The sequence below is a fragment of the Balearica regulorum genome, chromosome 12, assembly GCF_011004875.1.
Source record: "Balearica regulorum gibbericeps isolate bBalReg1 chromosome 12, bBalReg1.pri, whole genome shotgun sequence".
In the NCBI taxonomy this organism is placed as follows: Eukaryota; Metazoa; Chordata; class Aves; order Gruiformes; family Gruidae; genus Balearica; species Balearica regulorum.
In genome coordinates this window covers 22,251,758-22,270,219 of record NC_046195.1, presented here as the reverse complement: position 1 = coordinate 22,270,219, position 18,462 = coordinate 22,251,758, and the positions used below count along the sequence as shown (strand labels likewise).

Below are 18,462 nucleotides of genomic sequence, written 5' to 3'. Positions count from 1 at the left end.
CTGCTGCATATGTCTGCGTGCACCCTGTGCCCCAGCACATCTCCCAACCCTTGCTCACCCCGCAGGTCCCGCAGCGTGGTTCAGATCAATGCCAGCATCCACTTCGAGCCCTCCAAAATCAACATCTTCACCAAGGACTGCAAGCGGAACGGGAAGGATGCCACCTGCATGTCGGCCTTCGTCTGCTTCACCGCCGTCTTCCTCTCAGCTCACTTCCAGACGGCCAGCGTGGGTAAGCGGCATGGCTGCTCACGCAACAAAAACCCCAATTCATGTGTTATTTAGGTCTCCAGCCCTGAGGGAACACCCAGCTTCGGCCAAGAGAAACCATCCAGGAGCTTGGCATGTCTAGAAGAATGCACATTGCCATCTGCCACATCCCTTTTTACCCACAAATTTGTCCCTGTGCTGGCTGATGTAGCAGGGACGGTGGCTCTGCTGTTAAGCAGTGCCAAGAAACACCCCGAGGACACAACCTTACCCGTGTTTAACCTCTTCTCTCGCCTGTGCCCTGGGGCCAAGCTCTCCTGCAGCCTGCCTTGCCGTGGTACGTGTGACGGGGATGTCACCACCACCTCGCCGACCAGCGGGACAGGAGAGGATGTTCCCGGATCATGTCCCGCAGAGCTCATCCATCCTCCCTGCTGCAGGGGCACGACACATCTGCTGACCATATGTGCATATTTCCCTAATATCCCGGGGAAGCTCTGTGAAGTTATTGGCCAGCTCTGCTATTAAACCCTTGCATGTTGCTGTGACCCCGAGTCTACCCGACAGATGCCCGTGACTCAGCTGGAGCGGGGGGGAAGCAATGGCAGCTCAGCCCCCAGCAACCCGGCAGCAAACGCTGTCAGAGGGAAATCAGGTCCCGAGCGAAGCCAAAGGAAAAACATCCCATCCCCTAGAGCAAGAATTTTTATTTGTTCTGTCACATCTAGTGTTTTCCTCCTCCCTAGTATAACTGTGGAGCTCGCAGGACAAAAAGCTGAGTGAGGTTTTCTTTATTTGTTTAATTTTACACTTATTTCTACCCAGAAGAGCCCCCCTATGGACAGTGCATGTTGGGGGCTCCTGGTTGCTCTTTGCTGATGTACATTTTTGCATCACATCAGTGTAGTGGGTACAAATCTCCCCCTGCCTGGCATCGGGTTTGGAACTTTTGGTTTCTTTTTGACGGCACTGCGGGAAGCAAATGATCTCCGGTAAAGCACCTAGGAGAGGAGAGTTCTTCGGGGTACAATACCTCCAGAACTGATACTGGCCAGCATGTGAATGTATAAAAGGCGAATAGTTATATATCCTGCACAGATTTTACTCAATACCTTGTACCAATGCATTTTTAAAGTTCCTCATTTGACTTGGAGAGTGGACGCTCTGCCCAAAAGAAATGTCTGTTAGAAACAGGCAACAACAACTGTATAGCCCAATTATCCCGATTTTTCCCTTAGAGTTCTCCCTGCCACGCTCCTCCCAGTGGGACGATAAGGGTTTGAGTGCACAAAAGCCCATTTCTGACCTGGTGTTGCTATATAGCGAGCATAACCCCGGGGAGAAGCCCTGACGGCGCTGCTCTCCTTCCAGCACTGCGGTACAATGCCACCATCGACGAGCGCAGGTACACGCCGCGGGCTCACCTGGACGAGAGCGGAGAGCGGCACACGCAGAAGGGGCTGGTGCTGCTCGCCGGGCAGGAGCACTGCGACAGGCTCCAGTTCCACGTCTTGGTGAGTGTGAAGGAGGACAAAGCTGGGGTCTCCTCCTCTGCCAGCCCTGGGGGCAGAGCGAGCCGCCCGAGCAAAGATGCTCTCCCCCTTGTGCGAAACAGCGACGCGCCGGGATGCGGTCGGAGGAGCCTCAAAGGCTTCATGGGGCTGGAAATGAGCCTCATTCTCCAGCTCAAATTTTTTCAGGCTGGGTTTGATGTGGTCAGGGATGGATCTGCCGGCACGCAGCAGCTGCTGGGTCCCCAAGCACTGACTTCACTGCATCCCCAGCTTGCACTGTGCTCCTTTCTGCGAGCTGCTAGCCATGCCCTGGGGGAGGGCGTGCACTCCTGACACCCGGGTCAGGCTGGTCCTCCTGCTCCAAAATCAGTGACAACTCATTTTTTTCCATCGGGAACCAAATGCCTCCGTGCCAGTCCCTGGCACTCTCACCGTCCGTACCCCTCTGACCATCAGAGTCCCCCTCCCCAGGTACAGGAGCCAGCAAAACCCTCTGCATCACTCGCAGGGAACAGCTGATGCACAAACCTGGCCAAAATCAAACATTCCCAGTGAATGATGAGAATATTGCAGAGGCCAGGGAAAGCCAAGCTGCCAGACTGGCCCGGCCCCAAGCCCCGGCCTGAACTGCCGTGAACTTCTGGGAAATTTGAGTCTGGAGCTCGAGATGGAGCATTAGGTCAAGAAGCATCTCACTTCAGAGCATCTAACCGCACCTCGTGTGGCTGGGGCAATGTATGGGAAGAGCTCACAGAGCTGCAGGAAAGGTGTAGCTTTGCTACTGGCCAGACAAGCCCCAGGTAAATGTTACAGGACAGCTCTGTCCCCCCTGGGAGCCTGGCTCGGGGTCAGTCCCCCAGAGCATCCATCTTTTGGAGCCAGCGTCTCCAGGGTGAAGCATTTCCCACACCAGCAGACGGGTGTTGAGTAGCACCGCTGAGCTGGGGTTGTCCCTGTCCCGAGGTAAGGGTTAGCTGGAGAGACAGGATGATTACACACCAAGTATACTATATTGTAAAGCTTTTACTATATAAAATAATCACACGTGCCTGTAGTTCTGCCTTACCTTGCTTTCTGATGCTGCCCCTTCACGAGCAGGAGCCCGGTCCTTCTCAACGATGTTCTCTGTCCACCACAGGACACCGCTGACTATGTGAAGCCGGTGACGTTCTCCATCGACTACGAGCTGGAGCACCCCGAGAATGGCCCCATGCTGGACGATGGCTGGCCCACCTCGCTCAAGGTCTCGGTAGGTAGCGGCACCGACCTCCCAGGGTGCCTTTTATCAGGCATTTGGTCAGCAGATTTATCTCTGGACGTAACACTTGCTGCTTTATCACTGGACCCTCCCGTGATAGCAATGTGTTGGCATTCACTGCAGCCTGGGATCACCACCCATGTCCCATCTCCTTGGAGTACAACCTGGGGCTTGAAGCATCACCGAGCTGCTCTTGTCATCCTTCTCAGGTCCCTTTCTGGAATGGGTGCAATGAAGATGAGCACTGCGTCCCTGATCTGGTCCTGGATGCCAGAAGTGATGTGCCCAGTGCCATGTGAGTAGGTCGCTCAGAGCATCCTCCCAACCAGTATCACAAAAGGCAGGGGGCGGGGCTCCAAAACCTATCCCAACCCATGCTCCATAGATTCTGGCATCGCAGCTGGTCCTTCATCCAACGTCACCACCAGGTTCATCCAACGTCACCACGAGGTGCTCCTCGGCACCTCTGCTCGTAGCGTGTCTCTGAGCCTCTGCCTGCTCCCTGCCTGGAATGAATCAGTGGTTTTTCAGGGAATCCACAAAACAACTAATATTTGATGCCATGGTGATGAGCCCCAGGGAGACAAATCAGTAAATAACAGGGGGGAATAAATGCAAGGCTGGCATTACCCGCTTGGCAATTACAGGCTTGACTCACGCAGCAGAAATAATTATACGCTACATCTGATCACTTAAAGAGCTTTTTAAGGTTATCTAGGAGCACAGGAGCCTGAACTTCTGCCTCCCGACAATGGCAGTGGGATCTGGACCGAGCTCATGGCCAGTGCTGCTACCTGGGGATCACTTGTATCCCGTAATTCAGCGTTTATTGCTCTGTCTCCTGTAAAGCTCTTGGTCCTGAGGCTGCAACCCAGGGCATGACTGGTTCTGGGCTACGCTGCCGGAGGTTGAAGTGAGCTGTAGGTAGGGGATTATTTATGGATCTTAGTGGCTGGAGTCCTACAAACAATCATGGGCAGACCCCAGGGTCTACCAGGGTGCCAGACTTCTAGTCCAGTTCCTCCTGAAGCCTGTGGAGCTTTCCTGATGGCATCAGTGGGCACCGGCCCGTGCCCTGCAAGAGCAGCTGATGTGGAGGTGATTTCTGCTGAGAAAACCACCTTTGGGGTGACGTGCTGGAATAGAGCTATTCCTTCAAACCGGGGCCCTGGCTGCTCTGCCGTCAGAGGCCGAAGGTGGCTCTGAAGGTGGCATCATCCTACATTTTCCTTTCCTTTTTTATTTTGCATAAAGAAAATAAATGCCCAAACACCCATCAAGTCTGTAAAAGTAGACCTTGCCATTGCCAAGTTTGTGCCGGTAAACTTACTGCGAGGTAGATCTCGGCCAGGCTGAGACTAAATGCCGGCTTTACCCTGTGCTAACGATGTGGGATCTATTTTTTCCTTACATCCCAGCTGTATTAAGGGCTCCTAACTGGGGCTGAGAAAACTAGGCACCGTTAGCCAAAAATCGTAAGCAAAATGATGGTCCACGGGCAGAATTTGTGATTCCTCTTTCCATAGCAGCGCAGCACGACGGAGGGAGAACAGGGGTTTCCTTGCGCTATCCTATGCACCGTGCAGATAAAATTCCTGGGGCTGGGTCTTGGCGCGGTGCTGCAGGCAGCTCTTGCCTGCACCGCTGCCCTCCTCTTGCAGGGAGTACTGCCGGCGGGCGCTGCGGAGGGCACCGCCGGACTGCTCAGCCTTCACCCTCTCCTTCGACACCTCCGTCTTCGTCATCGAGAGCAGCAGGAGGAGGGTGGCGGTGGAGGCGACGCTGGAGAACCGGGGTGAAAACGCCTACAGCACGGTCCTCAACATCTCCTTCTCCAGAAACCTCCAGTTCGCCAGCTTGATCCCCAAGGTGAGGCTGCCGGGGGAGATCCAGGGCTTTCCAGAGGCGCTTCTAATCCCGGATGGATGAGAAAGCCGTGTCTTAAACCAGAGCCCAAAAATGTCTCCATCCCTCATAAATCAGGCATGTTTATGGGCTTAGTTTCTAAGCACTTGAGGCCCTTTCAGCTCTTTATTTTGGAAATACAAAAACGTTTGAATTTTAAGAGCTTGAAAGAAGGTCAAATGCACATGAAATTATTTCCCTCTTTATTTTTCTACTCCAATAGTTTAAAAATACTTGCTGCACATGGCCAAGTTCCCGTCAGGGATGAATTTTTGCAGCTGAGATATAACTCCTGGAAGTACGGGCTGATAACGGGAACGTGGCCACAGCTCAGCATCGAGCCCGGCGATGCCACTTCCCTACGGCTGTCCCCTGGATGAGCCCGTTGTGCCCCATCCACTCCCCGATATTTCACCCCCACTACTCTCCCAGTCTGGGTGTGACTCCTCCCTTTTCCCAGCGAGGTTTGGGAAATATGCTGATGCTGCTGAGCCCTCCCTCATCCCCCCCAATGACTTCATACCCGCCCGCAGATCCCATGTCCTGCGTTTGTTTTTCTACAAGCCATGCCAAGGGAAAATTGTGGGGCATGTTGCCCACAAAATAAGAAAAATGCATTTTCTGAGATATTACTCCAAATTAAGTGAGGGGAAAAACCCTACGATGCTCGGTAACAGAAAGCACCATGCAGCGGCGGTTGCAGGAAATGTTTGTTGCTGGTTATAGAAGCATCACTCTGCTAACGGGTTGCTGGCTGCCGCTCCTTATAAATAAGCAAATTGCCAACTGGAAGGGATGGATGGTTGTGTCAGAGACTGTACAGAGACCCAAATAAAAAGTAGCCGTGCCCCAGAAAGTCTGTAATCTCAGGAGATGAGTGGGAGAAAGCTCTGGGCTGTTGCTGATGGCTGCCAAGGCATTTTCCCTGCCACTGGTGCTGGGTTGTTTCAGCTCCTGGCTAGGACTTGCCTGGTGGCAGCAGCTCGAACTGACACCCTTATGGGGTCTAACACATGGCCAAGAACTAGAATAGCTCATCATCTCGTGGTGAGGATGGACGCCTGCGTACAACCAGGCTACAACCTCTTGTAGGGTTACTACAGGAAGAACAGGGTCAGTGTCCCATCCCACCCCAGCCCGCACTTGGGCTTTGCGGTGGGCAGGAGCTTCCCCAGCCCAGCTGGTGAGCTGGAAGGTGTTCAAGCAGCAGGAACCTGATTGTCGAGATGAGCACATGGAATATTACTCCTTAGCTGGTGGCCATGCAGAATCATAGTTCGTGTTATCTCTTGATGCTTCCCTGTCACTCCTCATCACAGAAAAATATCCTTCTTCCCAATTATAGTGCCAAGAATAATCATCTGGTTTATTCATTCATCGCTGTAGTTAAATTTCTAAAGAGGTTTTAAATCAGAAGGCTGGAAGCCACTTGCTGGAAATGCCCCTCTCCAGGAATGGCCTTAGAAATTCAGCTGCATGGGAAGGAATCCCAGCCTGCAGCAAGCAGAAGGGTTCGTTGGTTGGTTGGTTTGGTTTTTCCAAACGTTAAAGCCTGTTTTGAGCCCCACGGGTGTGTTTGCTGCTTTCATAAAGAGCCAGGCCATGGGGCTCGTGCCCGGTGTCATGGACACGTCGTGCCCCATTTTAGGATGACACGGACATCAATATCGACTGCATGACCGAAGACAAGCACCCCAACAAGAAAGTGTGCAACGTGAGCTACCCATTCTTCCGAGCCAAGGCCAAGGTAAAGCTATTCCCTCCCCCAAAGTGAGGCTTCGCCTGTGGGACAGGAGCCCTCTGCCCCCAGCACGGCCCCCCCATCTTTGGGCTGGATGGCTTTGGACAGGCTTTTTAAAGATAAACACATGGTTTCTTCCCTTTTTCTGTCCATTGCTGGTGTTTGAAAGGCATTACAGGGGAGCTGGGATGGTTAGGACGCTGCCTTGATGCTAGGAGAGCACCAAAATCAAAGCCAGCTCCTCCCAGTCCTTTGGAGCAATTTAACATTGGCTTCAAAACACTCATGGTGACTTTCCCAGGCTCCTTTCTCACGGGACGAGGCACCCTTCCCTGCCTGAGAGATTTTCCTTGCTCTGAACAACCAGGGTCCCTTGAGGTCCCCCTCCGAGCCCGTCCAAGCCCCCCTGGGCTGGTGGCATCCTCCAGCCTCCAGCTCACAACGGTTCCCAGCGCTGGGTGTAAGCCCAGGTCCAGCGAGCACCATTTTTTATATGCCATAAACCCCTTTATTTGCAAATCTTACATGCGGCATTAAGGTGGGGAAGCAGAAGCGAGGCGATGCCGCTCTCTGCAATCACCGGGACTCGGTGGGAAATCCCACCTGCACCCCCGTGGGGGAAAAGGAGCAAATACAAGTGGGATCTAAAGATAAAATCTTTCCAACTGCTGTACCCGTCTGAAGCCTTTCCTTGTCGGAAGCTTGATAATGAGGGATGAGCTCCAGGCACCTCGCTAGGCTTTAAAGCTCCCAAAAAAGCCCTCTCGGATGCCTGTGGCCGTACACGAGAGCGCAGCAGCCCGACTCCCCATGACCTACGGGGGCTGAGAATGCATCTGCGTGGCATCAGGTAGTCCAGGTCCTGCCAAAACAAAGACAAGCTGGAAATGGAAATTTGGCCCAAGAGCAGCAGGAGCTTTAATATTATACTCAGCTGTGCAGTCCCAGACAGTTTGAGGTCATTGCCACAGCTCTTGCAGATGTGACATTTATCACATTTTATTGTTGTTGGCCGCTCTCCGGCTGCCTTCCCCCGCCAGCCGACCCCGTGCCGCAGATGGGAGTGAGCGGCCTCTCGCTGCAGGTCCCCCGGAGGGTTTCTTTTCCAAAGAGGGGGCTGCTCGCTTTTCCAATCTCAGAAAAAGAAAAAAAAAACAAAAAACCAACAACAACAACAAAACTGCAGTGTGCAGGGCTGAGAGCAAATCCTGCAAATCCCCAGCGTGGTCTCTTCTCTCCCTGGAAAGCCGAGGCTCTCTGCCCAAAGTCCAGCAGCATCTCGCGATGGGATCAGGGGGATGCTCTCACTCCTGGCCAGCACTTGGGGGTTTTTCACCCACCCCCTAATCTTTTCTCCAATCTGTTTCCAACCTCCACAGGTAGCTTTTCGCCTGGATTTTGAATTCAGCAAGTCGATTTTCCTTCAAAACATGGAGATCTACTTGATCGCCAACAGGTTAATGGTTGCTTTCTCCCTTGCACGCGTTTGCGAGGTCAGCGGGACGTTGCCTGCTTGCATTGGGTTTCCTTCTTCCGTAGCTGTAGGTGATGCTGGAGGCTTTACTCGGGGAATAACCACAAGGAAACCTGATTGCCATGGGTTACTACAGAGTGTGCAGCCCTGTATTCACAGACCAGGCTATTCTTATTGATCTATATATTTATATCCATCATTTTCCCATATATGTGGAGGCTGTGCAGTCGCTGCCAGGTTCTGCACTGAGCAGAACAGGTCTCGGCCACCGCTGCTTTCTCACCCGCCTTCACAACTGCAAATACTCCCAGGAAAAAATATCTCCTAACAGCTTTGCAAAATTCTCCTTGCTCACTTAGCCTGCACAGGTAAAATTTTCTGACAGCTGACTGAAATCTCATGAGGATATTTTTCATTTTCATCATTCAGAGGATTCGCTCTGCCGGGGCTGCTACACCACTTTAAGGCTGCTCTCTCCAAATGATCTGCTTTTATGGCCTTGGGCTAATAGAAGTTACAGAATAAAATTGTTTTTCTTTACACTTTGGCCAAAAAAAGCAAAATTTCAGTCGTTCCCCACCTGCAAGCTATGACCCCCCCAAAAAAAAATCAGAGGGGAGTCGGCTCCTGCCTCACCCCCTGCTTGCCCTGCTGCTGTTTCAGCGACAGCGAGGAGAAGGAGAGCACCAAGGAGGACAACTTCGCCCACCTGAATTTTCACCTGAAGTACGAAGCCGACCTGCTCTTCACCAGGTGCATGTTTGGGAAGGGGACGCAGCTTTTGGGGGGGGGGGGACACGGCTTGCAGGGTGTCCTTCAGGAAAATCAGTGCTGGCCCCAAGGGAGCTGCGTTCAAACAGAGCCCCGTGTAAATTGGGCTTTAATTTGGGGGATTTGGGTTCGGTTTAGAAAAGGGGCTGAAGGAACCATAAAATCACTCTGCAGTGATTCCTCGGCGCTGCACATCACACGCTCAGTGGGTCCTTATAAAAATCAACAGCAAGAAGCAGCGAGGTGCTGCGCGTTCATAGTGCTTAAATGCTCAGATCTTATTAAATATGTGTGAGGGCAATTTTTTTTTAAGGGGAAAAAGTACTTATAGTAGGTAATAATGTTCATAACATGTGCTACTAGCCAGTGTCTGGGCCGGTAGCCATCCCACTAAAAAAAAATCATCTCACCAGAAGCTCAGCTGAGGGATGCGTGTGGAAGGGTTTGAGCATCAACAGTAACTAGAGCAGAGAGTCCTCGGTCCAAGGAGAGCAGGGAGCTAAGGCACGGATGATAATTTATTAACCCGACTATAAGAAAAAAATGTGGACCCCAGAAGCACGTTCCCTGGCACCGCTTGCCGTAATTCTTAGCAGATTTTGAAGACCTTCAGTCATTTTTTATTTTTTTTTTTTTTACACTAGAGGCAGCAGGGCACTGCAAATAAAACCGCTTTGATACTTACAATTTATGGGAAGCAGGGGGATTCCCAATTTAACAAATCTCAGAATTGCCCTTAGGGGAGAAGGGAGAACTTGGGGGAAAAGTAACGGCACCAAAAAATTCAAATTTGGGCACCTTAGGGAGGAAGAAAGGGGGAAATAATTTCAAAGAGTTTTGGGGGGTTTGGGCCACGTGCCGAGTGTCTTGACGCCGGTGAGCATGCATCCCCATCACCTGATGGGTGCTCCCGGCCGGGGTCCCACGGGCACCCATCGGATGCTCCTGGCTCCTTCCCCTCCTCTCCAGCTGCGAAACGTGATTCACCTCCTGTGATTTAGGCAACATTCAAACCGCTGACCAGGGTCTTGGATGTTTCTGTTATATTAAAAAGGCGAGAAAAATTTTACAAAGAAAGGGAAAATACTGCAGAAGCAGAATAGCGTGAAAATCCCCCCGTCTTTTTTTTTGCACAAAGTGGAGCCAGGCGATGGTTTCCATCCAAAATGGGGCCAGACAGACCAAAAGTCTTCTCCTTAGGGAATCTGCTGGGGCTGCCCAGCCCGATGCTGGGGGCTGCTTCATGCTCTGTTTGCTCCGAGCCCTCCTCATGACTTGTTCTCCTTCATCACGACAGGTCATCAAGCCTGGACCACTATGAAATCAGGTCAAACAGCTCCCTGGAGAGATACGACAGCATCGGCCCCCCCTTTCGTTGCACCTTTAAGGTAAGAAGGGGTAAACTGGCTGAGGGACCCCCCCCAAACGCCATGCCAGAGGTGGGATGTGCCATGGTCACCCTGTTCAACCCCGTCCCGTGGGACTCTGGCACCCTGGGCACATCCCTGTCCTCTGCCCTCGCAGCTACAGAACCTGGGCTTCTTCCCCGTGGAGGGCATGACCATCAAGATCACCGTCCCCGTGGCCACCCGCGCGGGCAACCGCCTCCTGCTCCTGACCGAATTCGTGGCGGACCAGGTAGGAGGGGGGGGGTTCATCCCCACTAAGCACATGCGGGTCCCCCCTGCGCCAGGGGTGGGGATGGAGATGCCCCACGGCGGGTCACCCCATCCTTTTGCAAACAGCCCCCCGCCCCGCGCTCACACCTGCACGGACGGTCTTGGCTCGTGCCTGGGCTTCTGCCTTTTGCATTCGCTTGGCTGGAAACATGGAAAATGGTAGCGGCCAAAGGGTTTAGTCCAAATATTTCTCTGAGCTAGACCTCCCTCCAGCATGCAACGAATTCTTGAGGGTCCTGAAAGCATTCGCTGTGCGTGGGGCGAACTGCACTTGAGTGCCCGTAACAGCGGTGGGAGGGCTGGGAGCAGATCCCGGGGCATCCCGAGCCTCCCGCCGCCCCTGCAGCCGTGCGGGGTTCACGTGCCGGTGACGGAAAGACCCCGGCACAGGAGACAGCATGTTTACGGATGGATTTGGTCTTGATGGGGACATTTTGTATTGCCAGCTCCAGCAAAGTCCCTGTGACACCCCAGCACACCCCATCCTGGATGGGGCTCTCTGCCAGGCTGATTGTTGCTGGGGGAGAGGCACAAAACACAGGAATTGGTTAAAGTAGGATGCCAGGCTCCTTTTGGGCCAGGATCTCCTCCAGCCTCGTGGTGCAGCGGTGGCAGCCGCATCCCACAGCGATCCCAGCTCAGCCCCCAGCACCAGCAAAGCCTGGGGGGGGCTGCCAGGACCTCCTGCTTCCACCAGCGCAGGTGCTGAGCAGGATGCGGGGAGGTGGCCGCCGTGGTCCCCATCCCCGTGCTCGGATCTGATCGGCTTCTCCCACAGGAGAACACCACCTGCAACATCTGGGGAAACACCACTGACTACCGGAGGACGCCTGCCGAGGAGGACCTCTCCCACACCCCCCACCTGGTATGTACCTTCATGGGCCTGATCCTGGTCCCTGGTCCCGGTCACCAAACCGGTGAGAAAGTCCCTGGGATGGAGATGCCCCACGGCCAGGGGGAGGATGGGCGGGTGGCCCCTCCGCCGGGGTTTGGATCTCGTTCCCCTCGGTGTGTGCCAGGGGAAAGGCCCGGCGGGGGGGGGGTTTATCCCCTTCTCAGCAGCGACGCTCCCACAGCGCGAACTGCTCCCCTTGCAGAACCACAGCAACTCTGACGTCATTTCCATCGACTGCAATGTGAAATTAGCCCCCAACGAGGAGATGAACTTGCACTTGCGTGGCAATCTGTGGATGAAGTCTCTGAAAGCAGTAAGTCCTCCCAAAGCAGACACATGGCTTTTGGGGAGAAATTCCCCAAAGGAGCTCTCACATCACTAAACGTGAGGTGGTTTGGTTTTTTTTGTTTGGTTTGGGGTTTTTTTTTTTCCTCTCCTACAATTGCTTTCCCTCCCAGGAAGCCCAGGCATGTGTGGGGTGATTTTTGTTTTCAAAGCCCACTTATTTTATTGGTGCGTGCACCCACCATCCCGCACAGCACCTCATTGTGGGGCGTTTCATCCCAAGCAGTCCTGTTTGCCGTAACTTAACCACACTCCCTACCTGCCCGGCATCGTCCTCCCCCACGGATGCAGCATGCAGCATCCCCGGCACGGAGGCAAAGCTGGGGGGAGGTGGGGAGCAAAGCCACGGGGGGCACCCGGTCAGGGCACTGGGTCCTCTCCCGTGTCTGATGCTCATGTCCAGCATCTCCTTGCGCAGCTGAAGTTCAAGTCACTGAAGCTCACCACGAACGCCGCTCTCCAGCGACGCTTCGGGAGCCCCTTCATCTTCCATGAGGAGGACCCCAGCCGTCAGGTGAGCCCCCGGGCAGGACGGTCACACACACGGACCCAGCAGCTTTGGGGATGCTGCAACACCCTGCTCTGAGCCCAGCAGGAAAACCCCCGTGGCTGGCAGAAGGGCTGGAGCGACCCACGCTGAGCCACCCGCAGAGCCCGGGGCAGCTCGGTGCAGCTGTGGTCGGAGCCGGGCAGCTCCGGTCCCGGCACCACTGGATTCAGCAGGGAAAACCTGAGCCATATTGCCAGGGTGTGGGGTGGGGCCTCCTCCCCAGCAGCTCCAGCACCCTCCCAAAGCCGGGGGAGGTGCTCAGCACCCCCACCATCCTGCCGTCCCCCCATCCCCTGCCTGCCCGGCTCTTGCACCCAGCGGCAGCAGCGTATTTTGGTGCTTTCCCTGCAGATAACGTTTGAAATCTCCAAGCCGGAGGAGTCACAGATCCCCATCTGGATCATCCTGGGGAGCACGTTAGGAGGTCTCCTGCTCCTGGCCCTGCTCGTCCTCGCGCTCTGGAAGGTGAGCAGCCCCTAAGCCAGATGTGCTGGGGGCTCGGCGGAGACCCCCGTGCATGGAGGGACCCCCCTGACCCCCCCCAGCTCCATGTCCACAGCCCCACGAGCCCCTCGGCACCACCAACAATCGCAAAAAAAAAAAAAAAAAAAAAAAACCAAACCTCCTCTAACCTCATTCCGCTTCCATATTATTCGCATTCGGGGTCTAAACCTCCTGGCGCTGTCCCATTAAAAGCCGGACGCTTCCCAGTAATCAGCTGAAGTAATGGTGGGGTTTGCTTTTGTTTCTCTTTAATCCCTGCAGCTTGGATTTTTTAAAAGCGGGAGCCGCAGACGGGCAGCAGAGCGGGAGCGGGAGCAGAGCACCCAGGGGCTGGAGTGATGCTGCCGGGGCCACCGGCTCCCCCCGCCCCGCGCGCCCCCTCCCAGCCCCTCGCCGGTTACGGAGCAGAGATTTCCCTCCATGCCGAGGGATTTGGGTGCTGAGCTGGGGTTTGCATCGAGACAAAAGTACGCCCCTTTGTGTGAAATCACCTAAACAGGTCCAAAAGCAAAAAAAAAACCAAAAAAACCAACAAACCCCAAACCCCAAAACCCTACACGTGCCAAAAAAATCCCCAACTCGTGGCCCTGTGCCGCAGCGAGAGGAGCTTCAAACCGGGTTTGCAAAGAGGTGGCAGGGGATGGAGGGGCCACCGAAGCAACGCGCCCCATAACTTGGGGCAAACTACGGGGCTGCGAAAAAAATCTTTAAAAAATAATATCCTTAAAGAAAAAAATTTAAAAAAAAAAAAAAAAATGCGGATTGCTCATTCCCGAGGCTGAGCTGTAGCAAATCCCCGGGGCTTTGCTGGCCGCGGCTCTCAAACTGCGTTGCATTTGCTAACCAGAGCAATTGGGTGGAGATTTTTAATTTGCCTTTTTTCTTAATGCACTGAATACAAATGATAGCAAATTAAAGCACCTTAATGCAAATCTCCAGTGTCCAGCTGTACATACTTATTTTAAAAATATTTACCTGTTTAAGCAAAGGAGAAAAAAAAAATTTTCAAAAAATTAAAAAAAAAAAAATCAAAACCCAGTTTGAAGTGTTTTCTACAAACTGAGCAGTTTTGAAGAGCTTGTGTCCAGCAACAGTCCGCACATGTATTATAATTGTACATACTTGGTGTCACGCGAAACCGGATGATCAGTGCTGTTTGACAAAAATCTTTCTTTTTGCATAACAGAATTATTTATGCTAATATTAATTTTATGGATGAAAAGAAAGCATATGTCCGCCAGATGTGTAATGAAGTTTGTTAAATACTGTCCTAGTATTTTTTAAGGATTAAAAATACAGTATTTTAAAACCGAATAGCCTCTACTCCCATTCTGTGCTAGCCCACGTCCACGGCTCGGGGAAGGAGGAGGACGGGGCTCAGATTTTTTCCTCCACTTATTTATTGTGGGATGCAAGTGTTTTGCAGCCTGTTTTTGAAGGGATGCTGTCTGGCAGGACCAGTGGCCAGGGCTGGTGCCCTTTGTGAGCCCGGAGGAAGATGCGCTGCAGAATCAGCCCCGTGCGTTGTATGAAATGGGAGGGTTAAAAAAAAAAAAAAATTGTGATTTTTTTTTTTTTTTTTTTTTACCTTGCTGGCATTCTCACTTGAACAGGAGTTGTTAATGTCACGGTTTCTGGTGGGTTCAGGTCTCGGCTGTCCCGGGGGGTCTGGCTGGGGTGCAGGGCTACCCCGGAGAGCCGAAATCCCGGTGCAGGTACCAGGGTGGGTGCTCAGGGCCCCGTGAGTCCAGCGCAACGCTGGCACTGCCAACACTCCCACGGCCCCAAAGACACCCCATTTTGCAGATTTTTTGGGGTTTTTTTTTCTCCCTCCTCATGCTCAACCAACTTTCCTTACCGCTCTTGAAAGCACCTAGGCAGGCTGCACGAGGACCACTGACAACGTCTTTCCAACCTTTTATTGCTAGGACAAAATAGGCGGCTGCTTTTCCAGGCTTCGCCCCAAAGCATCCCAGCCCCTGGTGCTGTGCGACGAGAGGCTGCTCAGCACCCTCCCTGCCCGGGCTCTAGAGAAGCTCAGCAAGGGCTGGGCAGCATCCTTCAGTGGGGAGCAGGGACGTTGCAGGGGGTGCCCTCCCGCTGCCGTCCGGCTCCAGAGTCGTGTATAAGCACATACACGCATGCGTGTATACATTTTTTGTGTACTCTCGCTCTCTAAATATATATATATATAAGTCTGTGTGTGTGTATGTATCCTCTAGCTTTGGGAAGCCACGCTTACAGACAAGATGGTGCACCAGCTTGGGGCTGTGTATGTACATTTACGTATACGTGTTTGTGTGTGTATGTGTATTTACATAGATCTGTATGTATAGAAGTGGGTGTGGTATACATATATAAGAGTTTGTGGTTTTGAGAGCAAGAGCATCCCCAGCCTCCAGCTTCGGGAAGTTGTGGTCACAGGGGACACTGCACCAGCTAGGATCTGTGCGTGTGTATATATAGATAGATGTATATGTGTGTGTGTGTATACATATGTGTGTGTGTATACGCTTACGTATGCGTGCATTAAAAAAAAGCGTCCGTGCCCGTGTATACATACAGGCGTATATAAGGGCTGCTCCTTACCGAACCCAGGCACCGGCGCTGCTCCGTCTGCGGGTTAAAAGGTAAAGGGGGTTTGCAGCTACCGGGAACCCGGCTAAAGCCGCTTGTGCCGACGGCTCGGAGCGGCTGAACTCAGACCAGCGCGGGCAAAGCGGTTGGAGCTGCTCTACCTGGTTACTTCGGTTCACGCTCTCACACTCGTGCTTGGTGAAACGAGCTCTACTAACCCGTCCCGTCCGGCCCCGTTGAAAAGGAACGATTCTTGCCGTCTGTCGGATAAAATCATTAATTAATTCTGCACCTTGACATATCCTAATCGGGGTGGCACGGCCCCAGCCAGGGCCCAAACCCTGCTGTGAGCGCAGGGGGACCAGAGCAAACGGGCACCGCTGACACAGGGGGTCAGGGCTCGAGGCGGGGGGGGACACAGGGGATCAGGGCTCGAGGCGGGGGGACACAGGGGATCAGGGCTCGAGGCAGGGGGACACAGGGGGTCAGGGCTCGAGGTGGGGGGACACAGGGGATCAGGGCTCGAGGCAGGGGGACACAGGGGGTCAGGGCTCGAGGCGAGGGGACACAGGGGGTCAGGGCTCGAGGCGGGGGGGGACACAGGGGGTCAGGGCTCGAGGTGGGGGGACACAGGGGGTCAGGGCTCGAGGCAGGGGGGGACACAGGGGGTCAGGGCTCGAGGCGGAGGGGGTCCCACAGAGCCACTGCCCCCCCCTGCCCCGGGCTGGCACAGGGCACCGCGCAGCAGCAGCGAGGGGGCGGCGTGCAATCCCTGCCAACCACAAAACTTGAGTCTTGTCATCTGAAAAGAATAAAAGTGACTTGCTTTCAGAAAACAGTTTTCTTTACTAAGCCAAGTGCTTTCCCCTGCTTGACGATGCCGAGGGTCTGGTGTAGAGCTGAGCAGTTTGCCTCCACAGACGCAGAACCCTATAGAATAAGTGAAAAACTCAGCTTTTCATGCAGCTACTCAACGCCAGGACCAAGTAGGGCTCTCACCACCGCCTAAGGACTCCGGTTTAAATGTAGGCGACCCAAAGACAAACACGTGAAATGCCAGTGGCAGCTCCCGCCGTGTGCGGTGGCACTGCCCTTCTGCTTGGGCTCGCCTTCCCGAGCGCATCCAGAGGGACCGAGGCTCCAGGTCTGCCAAGGGTTTGCATCCCGCTGGCCTCGCTGGCCTCGGGAAGGTTTATTTTTAAAAGGCGGTCTGCTGTCCAACAGCAGCTCTCTGCACCGAGCCAGCTCTATAAATAACAGACCACCACCTACGGGCACACACACGTCTCGTCCCTGGCAGAGGGGACATCACGCGGCCCCTTTTTCCCAGTGAAAGGAGCACCTGTGGGGTTTGTACGGATTTTTATCAGCTTTAAATAACTCCCACAAAGAAAGCCAGCGCACTCCTTCAAGTTTTAATGCTTGAAAAAGAAACTTCCAGACTAAGGAAAGGGAAGGTCCCAGGACGCCAAGAGCTGGCATGGACTTCGCTGCACCCACAGGCACGCAGAAACAGGCACCCACCGGTGGTTATTTTTTTTCTCCTATCCCGAGCTTTTCGCCATAGCGAAGGCGGCAGAACAGCACGTGTATGACATCACCTTCCCGGGTCGCAGACAAGCAGGAACCCGTCTTCATAGGAACCGGGACAAAGACCAGGGACCACACCTGAGACAGGAGCGGCTCTGGCATCAGCTGCTCCTTCCATAGCACAGAGCTTCCCCCTTTCTATAAAGTGCTTCGCAATCTACTGACAAGAAGTTTTATTGCTGCTTCTGGGTAACAGCATCTTCTCTCTTCAGGTCTTCACATATTGAAATCATCCCAGGGACCTCAAAGCAGAACTTCAGCAAATATCCTGCAACGGAGCCAAAAGCAGGAAAGGATCAGAACAAAGCTACAGGAAAGGGAGGAAGAAGCAGCTTTTCCACAAGATGGTTTGGTATAACATTTTTTTCTTATTAAAAAAGCAGAATTGTGGGAGGAGCAGCTTCCTTCACCTTATTATTACCTACAGGTATTTCCAGCATGCACATTTGTTCCGAGAACGGTATTATACAGGTACATCACAAGAACACGCCACTTGGGTGACTCCATGTCAAAAACAGGTCCTGAGAAGAAACAACAGTGCGAGGAAATACCGTCCTCGTCAACGGCACAGCAACTCGTCACGGCTTCCAACCCCGAACGCTCTGTTACACAGCAAGCGGGATGAGTCGCTGAGAGCGGTCAGCCCTCTCCCCTCCGTCCCCCCCTCCCCAAGTCAGACTCAAGGACCACTCACTCTCATTTTTAACGGCACGCACATCATGAATTATAAATGTGCAAGTGTAAAAAGGAACAGCGAGGCAGCGGAGCTCTGTCTGAAGCACGCGGCACAGTATAACAGAAGACTTTTTTTCTGTAACATGTACACGCCGAATCATATAGTGGTTGATTTTAACTGAGACAGCTACCAGCAATTTTGCTAGCTAAATAATAATCATCACTCAAGTTGTTCGAGTTGCAGGTTCAGAGCTTTAGCAGTAACGGACAGAGTCCCAAAATGGGAAGACTGAAAGCATTCCCCATTTCTTGCAATGAGCCACAGCAACTTAAACATTTTTTTTTGCATTTCCAACAGCCAGGCTAAAAATCGCCACTGTAAATTCTCAGAAAAATACAAAACCACAGCTTTCCTGATGACTTCAGATGAATACATCCCAGCACGCACGAGGAAGACGTTTAGGGTAACAGTTTTCAGGAACAGGAATACCTTCCCACCCGTCTGACAACATCCACTTGTTGCATTAAGGCCCCGGGTGGCTGAATTCAGCTTTGCCATTCTGCCTGACGTTGGACTGCGAGAGTCACGTTTTTAAAACACAGTAGTCCAACCTACATGAGATTTGATGGACAAATTTTTTTCGGTTTAGGAGTTAATTTCTAGCAGAGTAAAGTTTGCAGCTTCAAAGAGATGGTATTTCTAAAGCTTTTCCCTTGAAGGAGACACAACAGCTGGCGCTTTCGGTACCATACAATCTAAGCAACGCTTTTCTG

At 53.0% G+C, this 18,462-nt stretch overlaps 1 protein-coding gene across 3 annotated transcripts in view; it reads left to right on the top strand.

Annotated features, from left to right (window-relative positions):
- The window catches only part of ITGA11 (integrin subunit alpha 11), a 51,900-nt gene extending 34,645 nt beyond the window's left edge, over window positions 1–17,255 (top strand). For 2 of the 3 annotated variants that reach the window (XM_075764249.1, XM_075764250.1), the window contains exons 16-30: window positions 66–232; window positions 1,582–1,724; window positions 2,863–2,973; window positions 3,192–3,277; window positions 4,644–4,851; window positions 6,536–6,634; window positions 8,008–8,084; window positions 8,766–8,855; window positions 10,171–10,261; window positions 10,398–10,511; window positions 11,331–11,417; window positions 11,650–11,760; window positions 12,211–12,306; window positions 12,694–12,807; window positions 13,108–14,160. In XM_075764249.1, the coding sequence (XP_075620364.1) occupies window positions 66–232; window positions 1,582–1,724; window positions 2,863–2,973; window positions 3,192–3,277; window positions 4,644–4,851; window positions 6,536–6,634; window positions 8,008–8,084; window positions 8,766–8,855; window positions 10,171–10,261; window positions 10,398–10,511; window positions 11,331–11,417; window positions 11,650–11,760; window positions 12,211–12,306; window positions 12,694–12,807; window positions 13,108–13,185 (1,672 nt within the window). In that variant the 3' untranslated portion in view covers window positions 13,186–14,160. Of the gene's footprint in view, window positions 1–65; window positions 233–1,581; window positions 1,725–2,862; window positions 2,974–3,191; window positions 3,278–4,643; window positions 4,852–6,535; window positions 6,635–8,007; window positions 8,085–8,765; window positions 8,856–10,170; window positions 10,262–10,397; window positions 10,512–11,330; window positions 11,418–11,649; window positions 11,761–12,210; window positions 12,307–12,693; window positions 12,808–13,107; window positions 14,161–17,225 lie in introns of those variants that run through there. The other variant, XM_075764251.1, reaches the window with a different exon arrangement.
- The last annotated feature ends 1,207 nt before the right edge of the window (window positions 17,256–18,462 follow it).